This window comes from Muntiacus reevesi, chromosome 1 (assembly GCF_963930625.1).
Source record: "Muntiacus reevesi chromosome 1, mMunRee1.1, whole genome shotgun sequence".
Classification (NCBI taxonomy): Eukaryota; Metazoa; Chordata; class Mammalia; order Artiodactyla; family Cervidae; genus Muntiacus; species Muntiacus reevesi.
This window is the reverse complement of record NC_089249.1, coordinates 36,517,658-36,539,097: the sequence shown is the minus strand read 5'-3', so window position 1 is coordinate 36,539,097 and position 21,440 is coordinate 36,517,658. Positions and strand designations below refer to the sequence as shown.

The following is a 21,440-nucleotide window of genomic DNA, read 5'->3' as shown; positions in this document are numbered from 1 at the left end:
TATTTTCTGTTAGCAACTGAAGAATCGGTAACTGTTTGGCTTCATAAAATATGAAGATATGCAATTTGTATAGGACCTCATTCATGTATCAGAAATGAAAAAAAATTCATAATTGAAATATATCAAGGAATTTTTAATAGATTTTGTATAAGGATACTTCTGTATTCTCATCCACTAGCTTTAGTTTCCTCATCTACCCTGCTCTTTATTTAGGACCAACAAAAAATTGAATTAGCTCATTAAATACTATTTCTAGTATTTTTGTTTTCTATGTTTAAAATATCTGGTTATATTAAGAGTAAAGGGTAACCTACTAATACTGGAGGTATTTCTTTCCAAGGCAAAATTAGTCTTTCTGTCAAGAGGCAAAATTTACTATAATATTGCTTTGGTGTGTTGGAATAAAGAATCATATATTATAACAAAAATTATACCAAAAACAAATATTGCAACAAATTTCAAAGATTAAAGAATAAAATTCCTAAGACTTTTCAAATAAGAACCCAAGTAGATTAAACTGTATTTCAAACCGTAACTCACAGTCTACCATATAATTTTATTCCATTTTCTCTGAGATCACAATCTAACATAGATCAACAGAGAAAAATAAATTCTTTAGATTTTCCGATATGAAAATGAAAAAAAAAAGTGATACTCTTGAGTACTATGAAAAGTGAAAGTCACTCAGTCATGTCCAACTCTATGACCCCGTGGACTGCATTTTGCCAAGCATCTCTGTCCATGGAATTCTCCAGACAAAGGGGTCTTCCTGACCCAGGGATCAAACTTGGGTCTCCCACATTGCAGGCAAGTTCTTTTACCATTTGAGCCACCAGGGAAACCCCCTAAGCATTATATGGGGCTGTAAAATATTTATCTCATTTACAGACTTGGAAACTGTATTTTTTTATAACTACTGTTTTATTTACTGGGCTTCCCTGGTGGCTCCGTGGTAAAGAAACTGCCTGCCAATGCTGGAGATGTGGATTCGATCCCTGGTCAGGCATATCCCCTGCAGAGGAAAACAGCAACATACTCCAGTATTCTACCCAGGAAATCCCATGAACGGAGGAGCCTAGTGGGCTATAGTTCATGGAGTCACGAAAGAATCAGATATATGACTGAGCAACTAAACAACAACAATGACAAATGTTATTTACTAGAATCAGGTTATCACTTAAATGTGGTCCAGTGGGAGGCATGTTAAACCAGGAAAAAAGAAGGTCTGCATTCTAGCCTTGTCTATAAAACTGAACTATAGAGCCACAGCAAGAATATTCTGTTTGGTTGTATGCTTGCAAAACAGATCTTTACCAGAGAAGAGTTCACTATCATGTCTACAAAGTGGTTCACAGACTTATAGATTTTAAATAGCAGAGACCAACATAAAGTTACTCTTTTTATTTTCTCAAGTGATTACATGAAAAAAGTGTGATTACAATCTATAATTTTCATCAATTAATAATAGATATTTAGTAGTGAAATACAGAAAGGGTATAATTTCAGCATTACATAAAAATGTAGTGTTTAACTTTATGAAAAGTTAATAAATAATATTTTCTTATTTTTTTCTCAGATAAAGTTACAGACTACAAATTTATATACCATTTATATAAATAATTGAGGATTTACTAAATATCATGTATATTTAAACACCAAGTCCAAACCCTAATGATTCTTCTAAAATTATTGTTAAATAATAAACATCACAGGAAACATAGGATATTTTCCTGCCTTTTGTTTTATTTTCTATAAATCTAAGATAGAGATCATTAAATTAATGATGCGTTTTTCAGGCATTTGATACTTGGCAAACCATCTTTTTGTTATTTCAGATTGATTTTCCAGCTACGGAGTGGGAGTATATGAAACTTGATTCTGAAGAGAATGGAAGTGATCTTGAAGAACCACCAAAAGAATTTTTAAAACATATTGCCAGACTGTCACAGAAACAGACTCCCATTCTGTAAGTGACCCAGTTCTTGGGAGGGAATTTTGCCTGCATTTCATGATACCAGCAATCATTCAAAAGCACTCATATCTGTTAAGAGTGAACCTTTCTTCCCACATAACTCCTCTCATTTCCTACGATCACATCTGTTGGATGAGCCACTAATACTTAGGAGCTAAGTTAGTAATTGTGTTTTTTTTTTTAAGTTTTTTTTTTTTTTTCCGTGACAGAAACTTTAACTTTGGTCAAGGAAAAATAAAAAGATTGGAAAACATTTAGTTCAGAACAACAAAGCAGAGACTGATAGATACAGATTAGCATTTAACAGTGATAAACCACTGCTCTTCAGTTAGATAGAAAATTGTTTTGGTAAACCAGAAAATGTAAAATTTAATTATAATGACATTAAAAAAAGAAAAGAAATAGCTTATGTTTTAATACCACTAAATTAGTAACTAAAGGAGTACTTAAATTTTGTCAAACAGCAATTCTCTGGGAAAGAGATATCCCAGGAAGAATTATGAGTTTACTAATTCTGTGTACTTACTGTTTGTACTTAATATTTGGTAATCTCCAAACCACAGCTTATGATGCTCTCATTACCACATGGAAAAGCACAAAACTAAGAAAGCAACTTTTCATGTATGTGAGATATATAATATAATAAAACATTTTATTCCAAGAATAAAAGATTATTTAAAGGTTTTGAACAGGGTAGTCATGTGATTGGAATAATCTTTTTGAGTGATCCTTTTGGCTCTAAGTTGAAGGATGGTTTAGAGAGGAAGTAAGAGAGGAAGACCTTACTTGGTCAACAAAGGCCCATCTAGTCAAAGCTATGGTTTTTCCAGTGGTCATGTATAGATGTGAGAGCTGGGCCATAAAGAAAGCTGAGCACCGAAGAATTGATGCTTTAGAACTGTGATGCTGGGAAAGAGTCTTGAGAGTCCCTTGAACTGCAAGGAGATCCAACCAGTCCATCCTAAAGGAGATCAGTCCTGAGTGTTCATTGGAAGGACTGATGTTGAAGCTGAAACTCCAATACTTTGACCACCTGATGTGAAAAACTGACTCATTGGAAAAGACCCTGGTGCTGGGAAAGATTGAGGGCAGGAGGAGAAGGGGACGACAGAGGATGAGATGGTTGGATGGCATCATCAGCTCAGTAGACATGAGTTTGGGTGGACTCCGGGAGTTGGTGATGGACAGGGAGGCCTGGCGTGCTGTGGTTCATGGGGTCGCAAAGAGCCGGACACAACTGAGTGACTGAACTAAACTGAAAAGAGAAAGAGAGCAGTACAGTAAAGTAGCTGATGTAATATTTTAGGCAGAAGGTCATGGTCACTAGAATGAGGGCAATGGCAGTGGACATTGTGGACATTGATAGTAATGGCTGGATTGGGCGCATATCTGGGAATTGAAAAGACATGACTTGATGATTAATAGTAAATAGGGGTGAAGCCAAATGAGAAACAAAACAATCAAGGTAATTCATTGAGGAGTCTAAGGTTTGAAGTTGCTGAACTGCGCAGATATTAGAGTCATTTTCTGGAGGAGGGATTAGTTTGAGATCTTTCAGACTGAGGTGTTGAAAGTGATTAAGCATTTAGTTTGGGGTAATCTTGTTACTGCCCTGAGCTCTAATTTCCACACGTTTTACTCTTTTCCTCATTCACTTCAAGCCAATGACATCTCTCTACTTCACATATTTCACACGTGCCGTTCCCTCTCCCATCTCAGGGTCTTCTTATTTGGGATTTCCTCTTCATGAAATACTCCTTCCTAGTTCTTCACATGGCGGAATCAACTCCTCTTGTGGTGAAAGTGTTAAAATGCTAGTCATTCAATCATGTCTGACTCTTTGTGACCCCATGGACTGCAGCCCGCGAGGCTCCTAGGTCCATGGGATTCTCCAGGCAAGAACACTGGAGTGTTCTTTCCTCACCCAAGAGATCTTTCCGACCCAGGGATTGAACCTGGATCTCCTGCATTGCAGGCAGATTCTTTACCATCTGAGCCACCAGGGAAGCCCCTCAACCTGGAGGTCTTCACTTAATTGTGACCTTTTCAAAGAGACCTTCTTTGTGACCCTATTGAATGAAGTTTTCCCCTCTTTACAATCTCTCTTATTACCTTTTTTATCACACATAACACAATCTAGTATCATCTTGTTCATTAATGTGCTTTTTTTTCTCATTTGTTTGTGAGAACCGAGAGAACCAGGAACCTGTCTTATTTATTACTACATTTCCAGTGTTCTACATTTTGCCTGATAAATAATATGTGTAAAATAAATGTCATAAAGGATAAAGTTCCTTGGCATAGAGTTTGGTATAAAAATGACCTTAAGGATTCTCATAGTCCTTATGACACATATTTTGATTATCCATCGTTATTCTAGACTATCGCCATCTTAATTAAATGAAGCATCTTTTGATAGTTCTTACTCAAAAATATAAAACTTTACATATAGCAAGTATGTCACATATCAAAGACTGATATATTTGTATGAGAGATTTTTTTTTAATATAAAAAGTTGCTATCCTTTGAAATTTTAAATATGCTCAAACAAAAAATGTCAAAACCAACAAATAAATAAGCATAGAAACTGCTTTTAAATATTAAAGGTTTGTGCTTTTAAATTAGCCCCAGGAATTCTAACTGGTTTTATACTTCAGTTTTCTATTTAAGTCAATAACTTATACATAAAATAAGCAACATTTTTCTGTTTTACTCACTCAAATACAATTATTAATGCTCAGCAGAATACAGTTTCATTCAGGACTGTGAAAACAGATGGAGAAGTCTTCAATGTGATAAAATTTATGTTAGAAACAGATTAAATTCATTTTCCAAATACCACATTTTATCATTTAGTTGATGACATACTTGTCTTCTTTCAAATTGGTTAAATGTAAGCAGTCGAGAAGTTCAGACTCAATGAAGTTTGGTGAAAATGTACTATAACATTTGTAAAAATAAGAATACTTTCTTGATGACCTCTAAAGAAAAGTATCTAGTGTAGGGAAAATCTCAGAACATAAGGTAGAAAAACAAATCTTTTGAAAGAAATTATGCCTTCACTTCTAGCCATGAAGGTTACCTACTATATTACTAAACTAGTCCTCCTGAATTAAAGAAATAAGACACAAGAGAAATACATATAAAGCAACTGCTCTCAGAAATTGAGCAGAGGAGGCTTGAGGTGAACCCATGAGTAAAAAGGCCTTCGGACCCAGAGACATTTTCTGTATCATATCTCTGGAAGTTATGATTAAAGAAGAGCAGGCAGGTCTTACCTCCTGAGATTAAAAATAATAATAATAATAAGGCAGAGATCACAGAGTTTAATAATTTTGAGGCAGCTAGAATTTCCAGAGAATAATCGGAAAAAGGGAGATCCACTGGATAGGAGCTACAGAAATATGTAGTGGTGTCCCTTTATATATTCAGCTGAGTACTGAGCCACTCATGAGCACATGGGGATTTTATAGCAAAAGAACTGCTACAGGGAGATATGAAATAAATGTAGATTCTAGAGGCTGCGCAATGCTGGGAGACATAAATTTTCTGACCAGTAATGATGCAGAAAGATCACAGAACACCTCAGCACTCAATAAAGAAATCAGAAAGATGCATATTAGGAGTAAGTGTGCCCTAGCTCAAGATTTAGGACTGTGCTTGGCCTAGTCTAACACATCATAAAAACAGACCCCAAGAGGATCAAGCTGATCTACTAGTAATTAAACTGCCTCCTAAAAAAAAAATGGAAACATTCAACATTCAAATGTAGCAAAATGCAGACTCTGAACAATGTAGGGTTTTAAATGTTTAGTGTACCACCAATAATTTCTAAACATAGGAAGAGTCAGGAATATATAACCACAGATGAGGATGGAAGGAGGCAGTTAACAGAAACAGCTTCAGATGTTTTGCATGCATGTTAAATTGCTTCAGTTGTATCCAACTCTTAGTAACCTCATGGACTATAGCTTGCCAGGCTTCTCTGTCCTTTGGATTCTCCAGGCAAGTACAATGGAGTAGGTTGCCATTTCCATATTTTACAACTGTTATAAAGGTATTTGGGAGAAGGAAATGGCAACCCACTCCAGTATTCTTGCCTGGAGAATCCCAGGGACAGAGGAGCATGGTGGGCTGCCGTCTATGAGGTCCCACAGAGTCGGACATGACTGCAGCAACTTAGCAGTAGTAGTAGTATAAAGGTATTTATGAGTTTAAATTAAAAGATACATATGGGTGAACAAATGAAGTAGAAAAATGGAAATTTAAGAACTGGAAGGCACAGTATCTAAATTTTTTAAAATCACTGGAAAAGCTTAATAGATTGCATAATGAAATAAAAGAATAGTGAGTTTAAAAAATGGGCGATAGAAATTATTTGTGTTGAAGTACAGAAAGAACAAAACCTGAAAATAGTGATACAGCCTTGTGACCTATAGGACAATTATCAAGCAATGTAACATGTATGTATTGGACACACAGGAGAGAAGAGAGATAGTGAAGAAAACAAATTCTTAAAGAGATAATAGCCAAAATTTTCCAAGTTTAATTTTTTAAAAATCACCTACAGATATAAGAAATTTAGCAAATCCCAAACATATACACATACACACACACACACACACACTCACATACATCACCTAAGCACACCACAGTCAAATGTCTGAAAACTAAAGATAAATATAAAATTTTTCTAAGGCTTCAGAGAAAGTCAGCAAATCATATTCATGGGATAAACTATAATTCTACAGATTTCTCATTAACTTCATATTTCTCATTAGAAACTATGGAAACCAAAAGATATTATACATTATCTTTCATTTTGAAAGGGGAAAAGAAACTCTATCAACTTAAAAATTCTATAACCAATAAAATTGCATTTCAAAAATTAAGACAAAATTAAAACATTTCAACTAAATACAGCTGAGTTAGTTAATTATAAGCTCATCTGTACTGTACGAAATTTTAAAGAAAATACTTCAGGCTGAAAAAAGTGATAACTAGATGGATATTCAAATCTACAAGAGTAAATGAACAGTACCACAAAGGAAAAATAGCTAGATAATAAAGATATACATTTTTCATGTTTATTAATTTATTTTTTAAAATATTTAACTAAAAATAATCATAATGTACAACTGGGCATATAATAAATAAAAATAAACATATAGCAGCTACAATAATAATGAGAAGTAGAAAAATAAAAGCATAGTATTCTAAGGCTCTTATACATAAAGCAGTGTAATAACTGTGGTAAAGAATCTGCCTGCCAGTGCAGGAGATGTGGATTCAATTCCTGGGTCAGGAAGATCCCTTGGAGGAGCAAATGGCAATGAACTCCAGTATTCTTGCTTGGGAAATCCCAGTTCAGTTCAGTTCAGTTCAGTTGCTTAGTCATGTCCATCACCAACTCCTGAAGTTTACTCAAACTCATGTCCATTGAGTCGATGGTGCCATCCAGCCATCTCATCCTCTGTCGTCCCCTTCTCCTCCTGCCCCCAACCCCTCCCAGCATCAGGGTCTTTTCCAATGAGTCAACTCTTTGCATGAGGTGACCAAAGTACTGGAGTTTCAGCTTCAGCATTAGTCATTCCAAAGAACATGCAGGACTGATCTCCTTTAGGATGGACTGGTTAGATCTCCTTGCAGTCCAAGGAATGCTCAAGAGTCTTCTCCAACACCACAGTTCAAAAGCATCAATTCGTTGGTGCTCAGCTTTCTTCACAGTCCAGCTCTCACATCCATACATGACCACTGGAAAAACCATAACCTTGACTAGATGAACGTTTGTTGGCAAACTAATGTCTCTGCTTTTTAATATGCTGTCCAGGCTGGTCATAACTTTCCTTCCAAGGAGTAAGCATCTTTTAATTTCATGGCTGCAATCACCATCTGCAGTGATTTTGGAGCCCAAAAAAATAAAGTCTGACACTGCTTCCACTGTTTCCCCATCTATTTGCCATGAAGTGATGGGACCAGATGCCATGATCTTAGTTTTCTGAATGTTGAGCTTTAAGCCAACTTTTTCACTCTCCTCTTTCATTTTCATCAAGAGGCTTTTCAATTCCTCTTCACTTTCTGCCATAAGGGGAATCCCAAAGATAGAATAAATGAAAAGACTACAGTCTGCAGGGTCACAAAGAGCTGGCCACCACGTAGCAACTGAGCATTCACGCATGCCCATGGTGTGCTAAAGAAGAATATTATAATCTTGAGGGAAACCATAACCCCCAGATCTTAAGAGTACATTTAAAAGTAAAAAAGATGACAGAAATTACATTTTTTTAAAATCCAAAAGAAAGAAGAAACAGAAGAAATAGTTTGGACAAAAATAGTTAATAGCAACATGGTTGATTTAAACCGAATCATATCAATATTCCATTAAATATAAATAAAAACCCCAATTAAAAGAAAGAAATTGTTAGCCTACATTGCAAAAGTAATATCCAGCTTTATATTGTTTACAGGTGAATATTTTAAATACAAAAATTTAATCTAGCTAAGATTAAAATTAAAAGAAAAGGATATATAAAGAAAATCATACCATCTTGATGTCTTTGGGGGAAAAAAGTTGACAAATTTTTTCAGGACCAATTTATAATAAAAACTTTCAAAATAGAATAGAGTGGAACTTCCTCGACCTTCAACTCCTGAGTTGAATCTGGATCTATAGGAAAAGCTATAGTTAGCATTATATTAAATGATACAAGAATAAATGTTTTCCCCTAAGTTTGGGAACAAAGATGCTTGCCTAAATATTCCTCTTCAGTGTTATACTATCAGTCTTAGCCAGTGCACTACCACAGGAAAAAAAAAAAAGAAAAGTTTTAAATGTGTAAAAGTCAGAAAGAAATAAAACTGACTATTTTCAGATGAGTGATTATATAAGATCATAGCATTTGAGATTAATGTACAAAATGCAACTATATTCCAGTAAAAAATAGAAAATAAATTTCATTTTTCTAAATTCTATCAATATTTACAATATCAACATCTCTATCTCCTGCAGAAGGGAATGGCAACCCACTTCAGTATTCTTGCCTGGAGAATTCCATGGACAGAGGAGCCTGAAGGGTTAGAGTCCATGGGTTTGCAAAGAATGAGACATGACTGAGTGACTAACACACAATTACTTAAAAAAACTTTGCTAGGAGAAATTAAAGAAAACCTCAGTAAATGGAAGAATATATCATGTCATTGATTAGAATAACCATTATTGTTAAGATGATAGTTCTAGTTGTTCTGTTGTTAAGGTGACAGTGTCTAATTGATAAAAATACAATTATAATCTGTTAGAAAGTATAATTTTTTTCAAATGATCAGTATGCTTTTAATTAAACTCCAGTGACTTGGATAATATTTTTTAGTGGACAAAATTAAAGAATGGCAAGAATGCTATACAACTGATTCTGTCACACCCTACACCTGATAATGTGAAATGCAACAACCACTTCAGGAAGTAGTTTCTTCAAAAGGTAAACACATGACATACAACCAACTCATTTCCCTCCATGGTACTTCCTAGGAGAAATGAAAATACACCTGTACAAACACATGCAAATGTTCACAAAAGCTTTATTCATAACATTCCAAAACAGGAAACATTTCCAGTGTCCCTCAGATAGGAGAAAGGATAAGCAAATTGTGATATGTTCATATAAAGGAGTAATACTCATTAACTGAAAGAAAAAATCTACTGATATACTCAACAGTATGAATAATTTCAAAAACTTATCCTTAGTGTAAGAAGCTATAAATAAAAAATATTCAAGATTCTGTTTATATGAAGTTTGAAAGTATATATTATTTGTCTAAAGTGAAAAAAGTCATACTACTGCTTGCCTCTGGTAGCATAAGAAACTGTTTTATATCTTGAAAAGAGTGTGGATTTTATTACACTTGATATGTGCATTTGTCAAAATTTAATTAACTGAATCCATGCATTCTCTTTTATGTAAATTATGCTTCAGTAAAAGAGAAAAAGGCATTGTTCAATATTGAAAAATGAATTCAGTTAAAACAAAATAATTAGTTTTAGTAGCATAGTAAGAATTTTATTATGGAATATTTTTCTTCTGGGGGGTTTCTGGTGAAGACGGTAGTGACAAAAGAGAAAAAGAGCCCAAATGTACCTCAAAAACCATCCTCTGGAATTCATTTCTTTCATTTTGCAGATGGAGAGGATTTCAGAAGACATTATAGAGAAATAATGATATTTAAAATCTGTTAATAACTCTTGCTATCCCTTCTTGGGAGTTTTAGTTAATGAAAGCTGAGCGACAGAGTGTCAGTTTGGAGGAGACAGTGTTGAAAAGCTGTCATTGTCATGTGAGAAATGCTGTCCTTCAGTTCAACTGTGGTCTTGAATGCTTTTCCTGGAGTGTAAGCAAAACATGGTAAACTCTCAGTGAATCAATGGCCCTTGTCCCAGATCTAGATCTTCTGAGGGACACACTTGTGCATGTGAGAAAGTCCTATTCACTGGCATTTTAACTCCAAACTTCCAGCAAACTCTGAGAATTTCAAGCCAGAATCCAGGGATGAAATGAAATCTTTGTTTCTGAAGTTTAGAGCAAAAAGTTTTCTGACCTCTGATGAAACTTGCTTCGAAATGAAGGAATATCATCTTTAAAATATGCTGTTTCTTCACAGGCCCACTTGGGTCTAAGTTAATTTCCAAAAACAATAAGAAAGTAAATGGTTGAGAATTTTTGTTCTAAGTAGTACATGTGGCAGAACTGATAAACTTGTTCTGCCTTAAAGGAGACAAAAACTTTACTAACCAGAATGACATTTTTTTAAAAAGTGGCAAAGATAAGAGCAAGGAAAAAAATACATGTGAATTATCTGAAGTACATTTTATTTAATTTTTCTATAAAAGATTAAAATTAGTGGGAAATAATCTGATAAAATAACCTATCAAACTGTCCCAAGAAGATAAAGGACTTATTTTCCAAAAGAAACTAAAAATTAAAGAACTAGACCTAATATTTTGTACTGACTGTTCATAGCAAGTGTTTGTTAGTGTCACAAACTCCAGTAAATTATCACTTTCAATCTGGTTTTGCAGCCTTTCTGAGGAAAAGAGAAGATACTTATGGTTTTATCGCTTCTACTGCAACAATGAAAATTGCTCTCTTCCTTTGGTCTTGGGAAGTGCTCCTGGATGGGATGAAAGAACTGTTTCAGAAATGCATACCATTTTAAGAAGATGGAAATTCTCTCACCCTTTGGAGGCACTTGGACTTTTGACTTCCAGGTAAGAATTGCATGACAGACATGATATTACTAATGTGAAAATTTTGAGGAGAAAAACTGCAAGTCTGTATGAGTAATCCATTACCAATTCTGCTTATTTCCAATTTCAGTAGCTGTGGATATTAAATTTAGATACATGTAAGCTGTGAATATAAATTTGAAACAAATCTAAACTATAATTGTGTCTTCTTTTTTTTTTTCCTATTTATTTTTATTAGTTGGAGGCTAATTACTTTACAATATTGTAGTAGTTTTTTCCATACATTGACATGAATAAGCCACGGATTTACATGTGTTCCCCATTCTGAACCCCCCTCCCACCTCCCTCCCCATCCCATCCCTCTGGGTCATCCCAGTGCATCAGCCCTAAGCACTTGTCTCATGCATCCAACCTGGACTGGCGATCTGTTTCACACTTGATAATATACATATTTCGATGCTGTTCTCTCGGATCATCCCACCCTCGCCTTCTCCCATAGAGTCCAAAAGTCTGTTCTATACATCTGTGTCTCTTTTTCTGTCTTGCATATAGGGTTGTCGTCACCGTCTTTCTAAATTCCATATATATGCGTTAGTATACTGTATTGGTGTTTATCTTTCTGGCTTACTTCACTCTGTATAATGGGCTCCAGTTGTGTCTTCTAAACTAAAATAAACTTGAAATAAAATTAATGCCTAAGTTTCTTAAATGGGGAGTCTAGTTGCTCTTAGAGAAATAACAACCAAAAAATATTGAATAGGGAAAAATAAGCTTCTCTACTTGTCCCTCTCAAAACAAAAGAGTCCTTAAAAATTGAAACAGTATCTTTTACTATTGAAATATGCAAAGCCTGGCAAAATACCCTGTTTATAGTAGGTGTCCAGTTAGTAAGACAATGATAATGATAAGAGCAAAATGAAAAAAAAAAAAACCTATCCCTTGTGTATTCTCTGTATCTTCCCTAGAATAAAATCCATGGTGGTTGAGAATCTGGTGGATAATGATGTCATCGTCTAGTTAAGAGGAAGCATGTGGGAACAAGTGTGATGTCTGGCTCTGGCTTGGGGAAGCAGTTCTTACTTGGCTTCTGCTTCACTTTCAAAGCCAAGAAGAGATATTTTAAGTCTTCTTCATGGCATCAGCACTGATGCCATGAAGAAAGTCTGCAATCTCTAGAGTCAGAGAAGAATTATGATACTCAGTTCTGTTCTGAATTCTCTCTCAAGATCCTGATGAAGGAGAAAGGAGGGAGAGAAAGTGACACAAAGGACTTTTCAAACAATTTATTTTGGTTTATTTTAAAATTCGTGTCTTTTATAAAACTTCTAGCATGTGAAAGGAGGAGAAAGGAATTTTTTTCTATTATTCGTAGGAGTTACTAGAAGCTTCCCCTCAATCTCCCAAGTTCAAAATTTACAAATTATCTTAAAATTCTGTTTTTTGTGCCTCATACATTGAATATTCCTGTTTTCTGATATCTTTCATCGATTACTGTGCACCCATATACCCACCTTCCTTGATAAATGATAGAACATAGATAGATACATAGATAGAATTTGTCTTTTAGTTGAGCTTGTAGCTTTTCCCCTTTTTATAAGGCTTTTTCTACATGGATCCTTCTTTGACTGCACTAAGTAAAACTGACCACATCTTCCTATTTCACTGCTTTGTTTCTTTATGAATTACATTATATTGCAATGTGTTTACGCACAACATTTGAAACATATAATTTACCCACATTAGAATGAGAGCTAGTTAAGCCCAAAGAGTTCATCATAGTGTTTCTGTTTCCCACAAGCTTAATAATACTTGAGACATAGTAATTACTCAATATTGAATCAATCACTCTCAAAAATTCATTATGATCATTTATACCTTATTTTAAAATAATATTTAAACTATATTATTAGAAGGAGTCATCAATTATCTTTGTTTCTTACATCTCCTTATACAGTTGAATTAATTAATGAAATAATTATATAAGAAAATCAATTAACAGTTGGTTTCATTGGAATTACTTACAGTTCATACTTATATTTCAAGAAACTTCTGGAAGAAATGAGTTCCCATTTTCACCTTACTCTTAACCTCTTTTTCTGATTTAGATAAGAGTAGCTAACATCTACAAACATTTTTTTGCTAAATCCTAATTGTTTTTAGCTCAAGTAAGACTTAGAAAAGTAGCACAGTTATTGTTTTGTCATTCCTGAACTGATGAGCTCATAGAAAATGGGCTCAAAATGTAAAGGTTAAAAAAAAGTATGAAGGTAACAATTCACAGAATAAGAGATGGTATTAGCAAATCCTATATCTAATAAAGGAATTTAATTCAGAATTTAATTCAGAATATTCTTATGACTCAATAACCAGACAATAAATAACCTAATTTAAAAAAAAATAGTCACAGGGTCTAACATTTCCTCAAAGAAAATATAGAAATGTCCAATAAGCACGTGGAGCGATGCTCAACATCATTGATCTCTAGGGAAATATAAATGAAAACCACATTGAGATATCACCTGACACTAACTAGGATGACTATAATGAAAAAGACAATTAGCTTTGGCAAGGATGTGAAGAAATTGGAAATCTCATTTATTGCTCGTGGAAATGTAAAATGGGGCAGCCACTTTGGAAAACAGTTAGTCAGTTTCTTAAATACTATACATCAAGTTAACATGTGACCCAACAATTCCACTCAGGTATATACTCAAGATAAATGAAAAATAGGTTCCCTTAAAAATTCCTTCATGGATGTGCAGACCAGCATTATTTACAATAGCCAAAAAGTAAAAACAACTCAAATGACCATCAAATAATGAGTGGATAGATAAAATGTGGTCTGTCCATGCAGTGTTAGAGTATTCAATAAGTGAATATTAATGTATGTTACAACATAAATGAACCTTGAAAACATGTTAAGCAAATGAAGCTAGTCACAAAAGACCACATGTTTTATGATGACCAGAGATAGGCAAATGGATGGAAATAGAAAGTAGATCCCTGATCACCTAGGGCCAGAGGAGTTTGGGGCAATGTAGGGAATGAGAGCCAGTGGTTATAAGATTTCTTTTGTGGTTATGATTCAGTAACTCTGGGAGGAAGCTAAAAGCCATTAAATTGTACCCTGAGTGAATTGTATGGTATTTATCACGTCTCTATAAAACTGTTAAAAATACTTAAAGAATTATTGTAAAGGCAAAACTATTAATATGACTCTATATCGCTAAAGCCTAGTTTTCTTATGGTATAACTTTTTAAAGTTTCTAAAGCATTAACTATGGCCTTTTTTTTTTTTTTTTTTTTTTGATAGCTTATTGTTCCATTAAGATATACTTTGGTCTATTTTAAAGATGTTTAAATGTATTAACTAATATTTTCTTGTAAAGTTCATGGAATATTTTTTACAAAAATCTTTGTCAGCATGAAACCTGCTTAATTTTCTTACTTATAGATAAAAAAGATTCACTAGAGGGACTTCTACATTCTTTGATTCCCGATAACTAAGCTTCTCTACCTGAAGAGATGTTGAACATCTATTTGATTCTCTTAATATTTTAAGTGTAAAGTTTAGATTTTCATTTAGTGCTCCCTTAATACTGCCTCATTTTATTATCTATAATAACCCTATAAAACAAATACTACTATTATCCCAGTTTTACCTTTGAGGATACTGAAGCTTACAAGGGTTAATTTGCCCAAAAGATACTTGTAAGTTAAGGAGCTAGAGTGAAATCCAGAGATTTGGAGTTTGCCATCCTCACCCTATAATTCACACCATTCCTACATAAATACATGCTGTTTGTTTATGTACTAAATATGTAAATAAAACTATTCTAAAGTAGTTTGATTATAGTAAATAACAGTACTTATGCTTGGATGTTTCCACTTCCCTGTGTAATTTCTTTTTTTCTGAATAATCAGAGTTTTAGACATTATGAGGACTGGTTTCAGAGTAGAGTGGTGTTTAGTAAGTGTCATTCAAGGAGCTTAGTAGAAACTTGATTTATTTGCACATTGAACAGTTCCTTATCATGTGTCAAAAAAGGTCACTGAAAAGGTTGGAGTGTTTCCATTGTACTCATCCTCTGACTCCCACTCTCAGGTTAACAGAACTGTTAAAAAACTTGAGGACAGGCTGTTTCGAGAAATGTACCTTTCAACTTCTCTAAATTCAAAAGGTGACTTCTCTGAGAACAAACAGTATGTGCTTGTTAAGTGAGTTGTCAGAGTGAGTTCTTCAAAGGTCTATATTTTGTCTCCATTGAATAATCTATTTTTTTTCCCAGTGGCTTAACCTCCTGAGAACCGGCGTGCTCCATTTCTAGCTCAGATAATTTTTAATATTGCTGATTACTTAATCCTGTTTGAAGATTCACCACCTCCTGCTGGCTTCTTTTTAGCAAGAGACATGTTGAGGTTTGATTTAGCTCTTGTGGGCCATAGGGTGTTAATATTTCCACAGCTGAGTGTTAACAGTGTGTTCACTGGGTACTGATATTTCCATTAGAGAAGGCAGTACTGTCAGAATACCAGAGACCAAGGGCTAAGGTCTGTAGCTCTTGGCAGATGGTTGCTATTTTCTTGAACCCTGGTGCACAGACACAACTATTCAACTACTAATAATAAGCTGAAATTACCCAAGGAATTAGAAGGCAGTTCAAGGAAAGCATTCATTTAAAAATAGCAACTCTGAATTAGCATCAGAGGATTACATCAGAAGCTTAAATAAAAATTTGACAAGGTACTAGAACTTCCCATCCTACATGAAGTGAAATTATTGTTTTGCAGAAACAAGAGCAATATTTAATAGGCAGTGCCTTAGCTTTCAAAATCAGTTTCCCTGGAAAAATGTCCCACGAAAATGTTTGCATCAAACCACTGTATTCTTTATTATAGAGATTAATGTACTAAAAGTCATTCTTAACTAACATTGTAAGCAGGCCAAAGAGAATATGGAAAAGTTAGACAGCTATAACTTCCACATTTGACTAAACAATCAACTGATAGGTGACGATGTATCCTTTCCATTTATTTTTTGAGCAAAAATATGTGTACATGGAAACTGGCACACAGTGAATCAAAGAAGCAGAATAAGACATAGCAGCTGTGTTTAAAGAACATACAATTCAGAGGGAAAGACTCAAACTGAAGATCATCACACAATGTTCTCTAGACTATAATCAAAGTGCTGAGTGCTGTATGCCCCCAAGGAAGAGAGAGACAGATTCTCTCAGAAAAAGTAAGGAAAGCTTTGGAAAGGAATTGAATTCTGATTTGAAACATTCATAGGCATTTCCTGAGTGGAGAAGAGAGGAAATGGAATTCCAGAAAGAAAGACTAGATGGTCAAAGTTATGGAAGTTCAGAGAATAATGAGAGATTTACTATAATATTAGAAGGGAATGGTACTGGGAGACAAGGTTGAAAAGGTTGGTTCAGTTTAAATCATTTGGGGCTCTATAAGTCAGGCAGTTACTCATAACTAACTTTATTGCACCCCATGGAATCTTAAAAATGGGACTCACGCAGTCCGATTTATTTTGTACAAGGATAATTCTGCACATTAATGTAAAGTGTGAACTGTAAAAAAGAGTAACAGCAAGGATATTAGATGCAGGTATAGCAATAGTCTACTTGAAAAGTGGTCTGGGCCTTCTCTGGGCATCAGTAGAGATTTACAGAGCAGACTGGAGAAATAGTTCAGAGGAAAGTGAGCAAGAGAGGAAATAAGGAAGATTTTGAACTTTTTGATTTAGGTATATGATAGATAATTACATCATTAACCAAGACAGGAGTTGTGGATGAAAGAGCAAATTTGGGTATTGAAGTTGGATGCCATCTTCAAAGTATCAAAGAGGAAATGGAAAAAATAATTTGTGCCTCTTGGAATAAGATTGATCGCAAAGGTGAGAAGATCACTAAAGTTGAAGGAGGTAAGAGAACGATTTTGATGTTTGGACTTCATATGTTTGTTTAAATAAAAGAGCTCCAAGCACGTTTACAAACTGAGATGAAAGATGCATGAAGAGAAGCTCAGAAAACAGGGATGGGTGAAGTGACAAAATGAGATGACACCAACACCCAACAGACTGGACCAAAAATGAAAATAGAGCTGTTATCAAGGAAAGAGAGTACCTTGTTCCTCTCAGTTGGGAGGAAAGGAAATATATGAATATAATTATAGGTAACTATGGATATAGAGAAAGGATTACAACAAGGCTGTATATTGCTACCCTGTTTATTTAACTTATATGCAGAGCACATCATGCGGAATGCTGGGCTAGATGAGTTACAAGCAGGAATCAATTGCAGGGAGAAATATCAACAATGATATGCAGATGATACCACTCTAATGGCTGAAAGCAAAGACAAACTAAAAAGATTCTTGATGAAGGTTAAAGAGGAGAGTGAAAAGGCCAGCTTAAAACTCAGTATTAAAAAAATTATGATCATGGCAAATAGAAGGGGAAAAGGTGGAAGCAGTGACAGATTTTCTCTTCTTGGGCTCTAAAATCACTGCAGATGGTGACTGCAACCATAAAATCAGAAGACAATTGTTTCTTGAAAGGAAAACTATGACAAACCTAGACAGTGTATTAAAAAGCAAAGACATCATTTTGCTGACAAAGGTCCATATAGTCAAAGCTTTGGTATTTCCAGTAGTCATGTGTGGATGTGAGAGTTGGACCATAAAGAAGGCAGAACAGTGAAAAAGTAATGCTTTCAAACTGTGGTGCTGGAGAAGACTCTTGAGAGTACCTTGGACAGTAAACCAGTCAATCCTAAAGGAAATAAACCATGAATACTCACTGGAAGGGCGGATGCTGAAGCTGAAGTGCCAATGCTTTGGCCACACAATGCAAAGAGCCAACTCATTGGAAAAGACCCTAATGCTGGGAAAGATTGAAGGCAGAAGAAGCAGAGGGCAACAGAGGATGAGACCACTGGATGGCATCACTGACTCAGTGGACATGAACTTGGGCAAACTCTGGGAAATGGTGAAGGACAGGGAGGCCTGGCGTGCTGCAGTCCATGGTGTCTCAAAGGATCGGACATGATTTAGTGACTGAACAACAACAATAAATGGATATGGGAGAGAAAAATGTGAAGGTTTCAGTATTCCACATAGAGAGTCAAAGTGATATACTGAGAATGAAGAACTTAGAATTGCATAAACCAAAGATATGAATCTTACTTTTGTGTATTTTTGAAGAGTTTATGGAGTTGCTTCCAACTTTCACAGTTGACAATATAACCTTTGAAATCAGACATATCTGTCTCTGTCACTTATTACCTGAATCACCTCAGTCAAGTTTTCTTACCTGCCAATGGGAGTAATAAGTATCATGTGTTGTACCTTACAGGATAAAGTCCTTATGAGAACTTTCAATAAATGTTACCAGTCAGGCTTGTCAACATCATCCTCTTCCTGGTATCTGTATTTTTAAAAGGGTTTATAGTTTTCAGATTTTTTTCAATGCTAAATTGTAAATATCATAAATTCATGGGAACGATTTCTTTTCTAGTAAGCTTCACTAAGCTTAAAATCACCTGTCAAAATGTATATGGTAAAAGAGCAAATTTATATTTGAAAATTGAATAATGACTTATAGCTTACTTATTAAGCACTTTCAAAATATTATGTGATTGACCTACAAAACAGTCTCTTTAATATTGTTACCATTATGTACAATTTCCCCCCTTTTACTGATTTCTACTTTATAGATGAAGAAATTTATATCCAGTTTGTTTATCCATTCATTCAGTAGATACTTATTGATGGCCTGTTCATGTTAGACACACTTAATAAAGCTAGCATATTAAGCAAAAAGAAACATAATCTTGCCTTTATGGAGTTGTAGTCCACTGGAGGTGGGGAGAAATAGGCCCTTACCAAATTATAAATGTAAAATAACAGTGTCATAACAGCTCTGAAAGAAAAGTGCATGGTTCCATGATAACATAAAACAAAGGATGCAAATCTTTCTCCAGAATGGGAAAAGTTTTCCCTGAGGAAGTTGTATGTTTGATTTCATATCTAAGATGAGTGAAAATGAACTGGTGAAAGGGGAGATAAGAGAAGAGCTCCATGGGAAGACGGGAGCTAGGAAATGAAGAAACTGCATTTAGGAAGTGAGAAGAGAACCTACTGTGGGCAAGAATTCCTTAGAAGAAATGGCATAGCCATCATAATCAACAAAAGAGTCTGAAATGCAGTACCTAGATACAATCTCAAAAACAACAGAATGATCTCTGTTGTTTCCAGTGTAAACCATTCAATATCACAGTAATCCAAATCTATGCTCTGACCAGAAATGCTGAAGAAGCTGAAGTTGAAAGGTTCTATGATGACCTTCAAGACCTTCTAGAACTAACACCCAAAAAAGTTGTCCTTTTCATTATAGGGGACTGGAATGCAAAAGTAGGAAGTCAAGAAATACCTGGAGTAACAGGCAAATTTGGCACTGAAGTACAGAATGAAGCAGGGCAAAGGCTAATAGAGTTTTGCCAAAAGAACACAAACCCCCAAAAACTGGTCATAGCAAACACCCTCTTTCAACAATATAAGAGAAGACTACACATGGACACCACCAAATGGCCAATACTGAAATCAGATCGATTATATTCTTTTCAACCAAAGATGGAGAAGCTCTATACAGTCAGCAAAAGCAAGACTGGGAGGTGACTGCAGCAAAGATTATGAACTCCTTATTGCCAAATTCAGACTTAAATTGAAGAAAGTAGGAAAAACCACTAGACCATTCGGGTATGACCTAAATCAAACCCCTTACATTATACAGTGGAAGTGACAAATAGATTCAAGGGATTAAATCTGATAGACAGAGTGCCTGGAGCTATGGATGGAGGTTCATTGAATTGTACAGGAGGCAGGGATTAAGACCATCCCCCCAAAAAAAGAAATGCAAAAAGACAAATGGTTGTCTGATGAGGCCTTACAAATAGCTGTGAAAAGAAGAGAAGTGAAAGGCAAAGGAGAAAAGGAAAGATATACACATTTGAATGCAAAGTTCCAAAGAATAGCAAGGAGAGATAAGAAAGCCTTCCTCAGTGATCAATGCAAAGAAATAGAGGAAAACAATAGAATGGGAAAGACTAGAGATCTCTTCAAGATAATTAGAGATACCAAGGGAATATTTCATGCAAAGATGGGCTCAATGAAGGACAGAAGTGGTAGGGACCTAACAGAAGCAGAATATATTAAGAAGAGTTGGCAAGAATACACAGAACTATGCAAAAAAGATCTTCATGACCCAGATAATCATGATGGCATGATCACTCACCTAGAGCCAGAAATCCTGGATTGTGAAGTCAAATGGGCCTTAGGAAGCATCACTACAAACAAAGCTAATGGAGGTGGTAGAATCCCAGTTGAGCTATTTCAAGTCCTAAAAGATGATGCTGTGAAAGTGCTGCACTCCATATGCCAGCAAATTTGAAAAACTCAGCAGTGGCCACAGGACTGGAAAAGGTCAGTTTTCATTCCAATCCCAAAGAAAGGCAATGCCAAAGAATGTTCAAACTACCACCCAATTGCATGCATCCCACATGCAACCCAATCCAGTATTCTTGCCTAGAGAATCCCGTGGACAGAGGAGCCTGATGGGCTGCTGTCCATAGCATCACAGAGTCAGACACGACTGAAGTGACTGAGCATACATGCACTGGAGAAGGAAATGGCAACCCACTGTAGTGTTCTTGCCTGGAGAAGCCCAGGGAAGGCAGAGCCTGGTGGGCTGCCGTCTATGGGGTCGCACAGAGTCGGACACGACTAAAGCGACTCAGCAGCAGCAGCAGCACGCGCTAGTAAAGCGATGCTCAGCGTTCCCCATGCCAGGCGTCTGCAGGACGTGAGCCGTGAACTCCCAGACGTTCAAGCTGGAGTTAGGAAAGGCAGAGGAACCAGAGGTCAAATTGCCAACATCCGCTGGATCATCGAAAAAGCAGGACAGTTCCAGAAAAACATCTGATTCTGCTTTATTGACTATGCCAAAGCCTTTGACTATGTGGACCACAATAAACTATGGAAAATTCTTCAAAAGATGGGAATTCCAGGCCACCTTATCTGCCTCTTGAGAAATCTCTGTGCAGGTCAGGAAGCAATTGTAAGACCTGGACAGGGAACAACAGACTGGCTCCAAATTGGGAAAGGAGTATGTCAAGGCTGTATATTGTTACCCTGCTTATTTAACTTATATGCAGAGTACAT

General features: G+C 35.5%; 1 protein-coding gene across 3 annotated transcripts in view; it reads left to right on the top strand.

Annotated features, from left to right (window-relative positions):
* The window catches only part of PIK3C2G (phosphatidylinositol-4-phosphate 3-kinase catalytic subunit type 2 gamma), a 427,919-nt gene that overhangs the window by 133,975 nt on the left and 272,504 nt on the right, over positions 1-21,440 (top strand). For all 3 annotated transcript variants that reach the window (XM_065940721.1, XM_065940712.1, XM_065940703.1), the window contains 2 exons: positions 1,836-1,966; positions 11,043-11,231. In XM_065940721.1, coding sequence (XP_065796793.1) covers positions 1,836-1,966; positions 11,043-11,231 — 320 coding nt within the window. The remainder of the gene's footprint in view (positions 1-1,835; positions 1,967-11,042; positions 11,232-21,440) is intronic.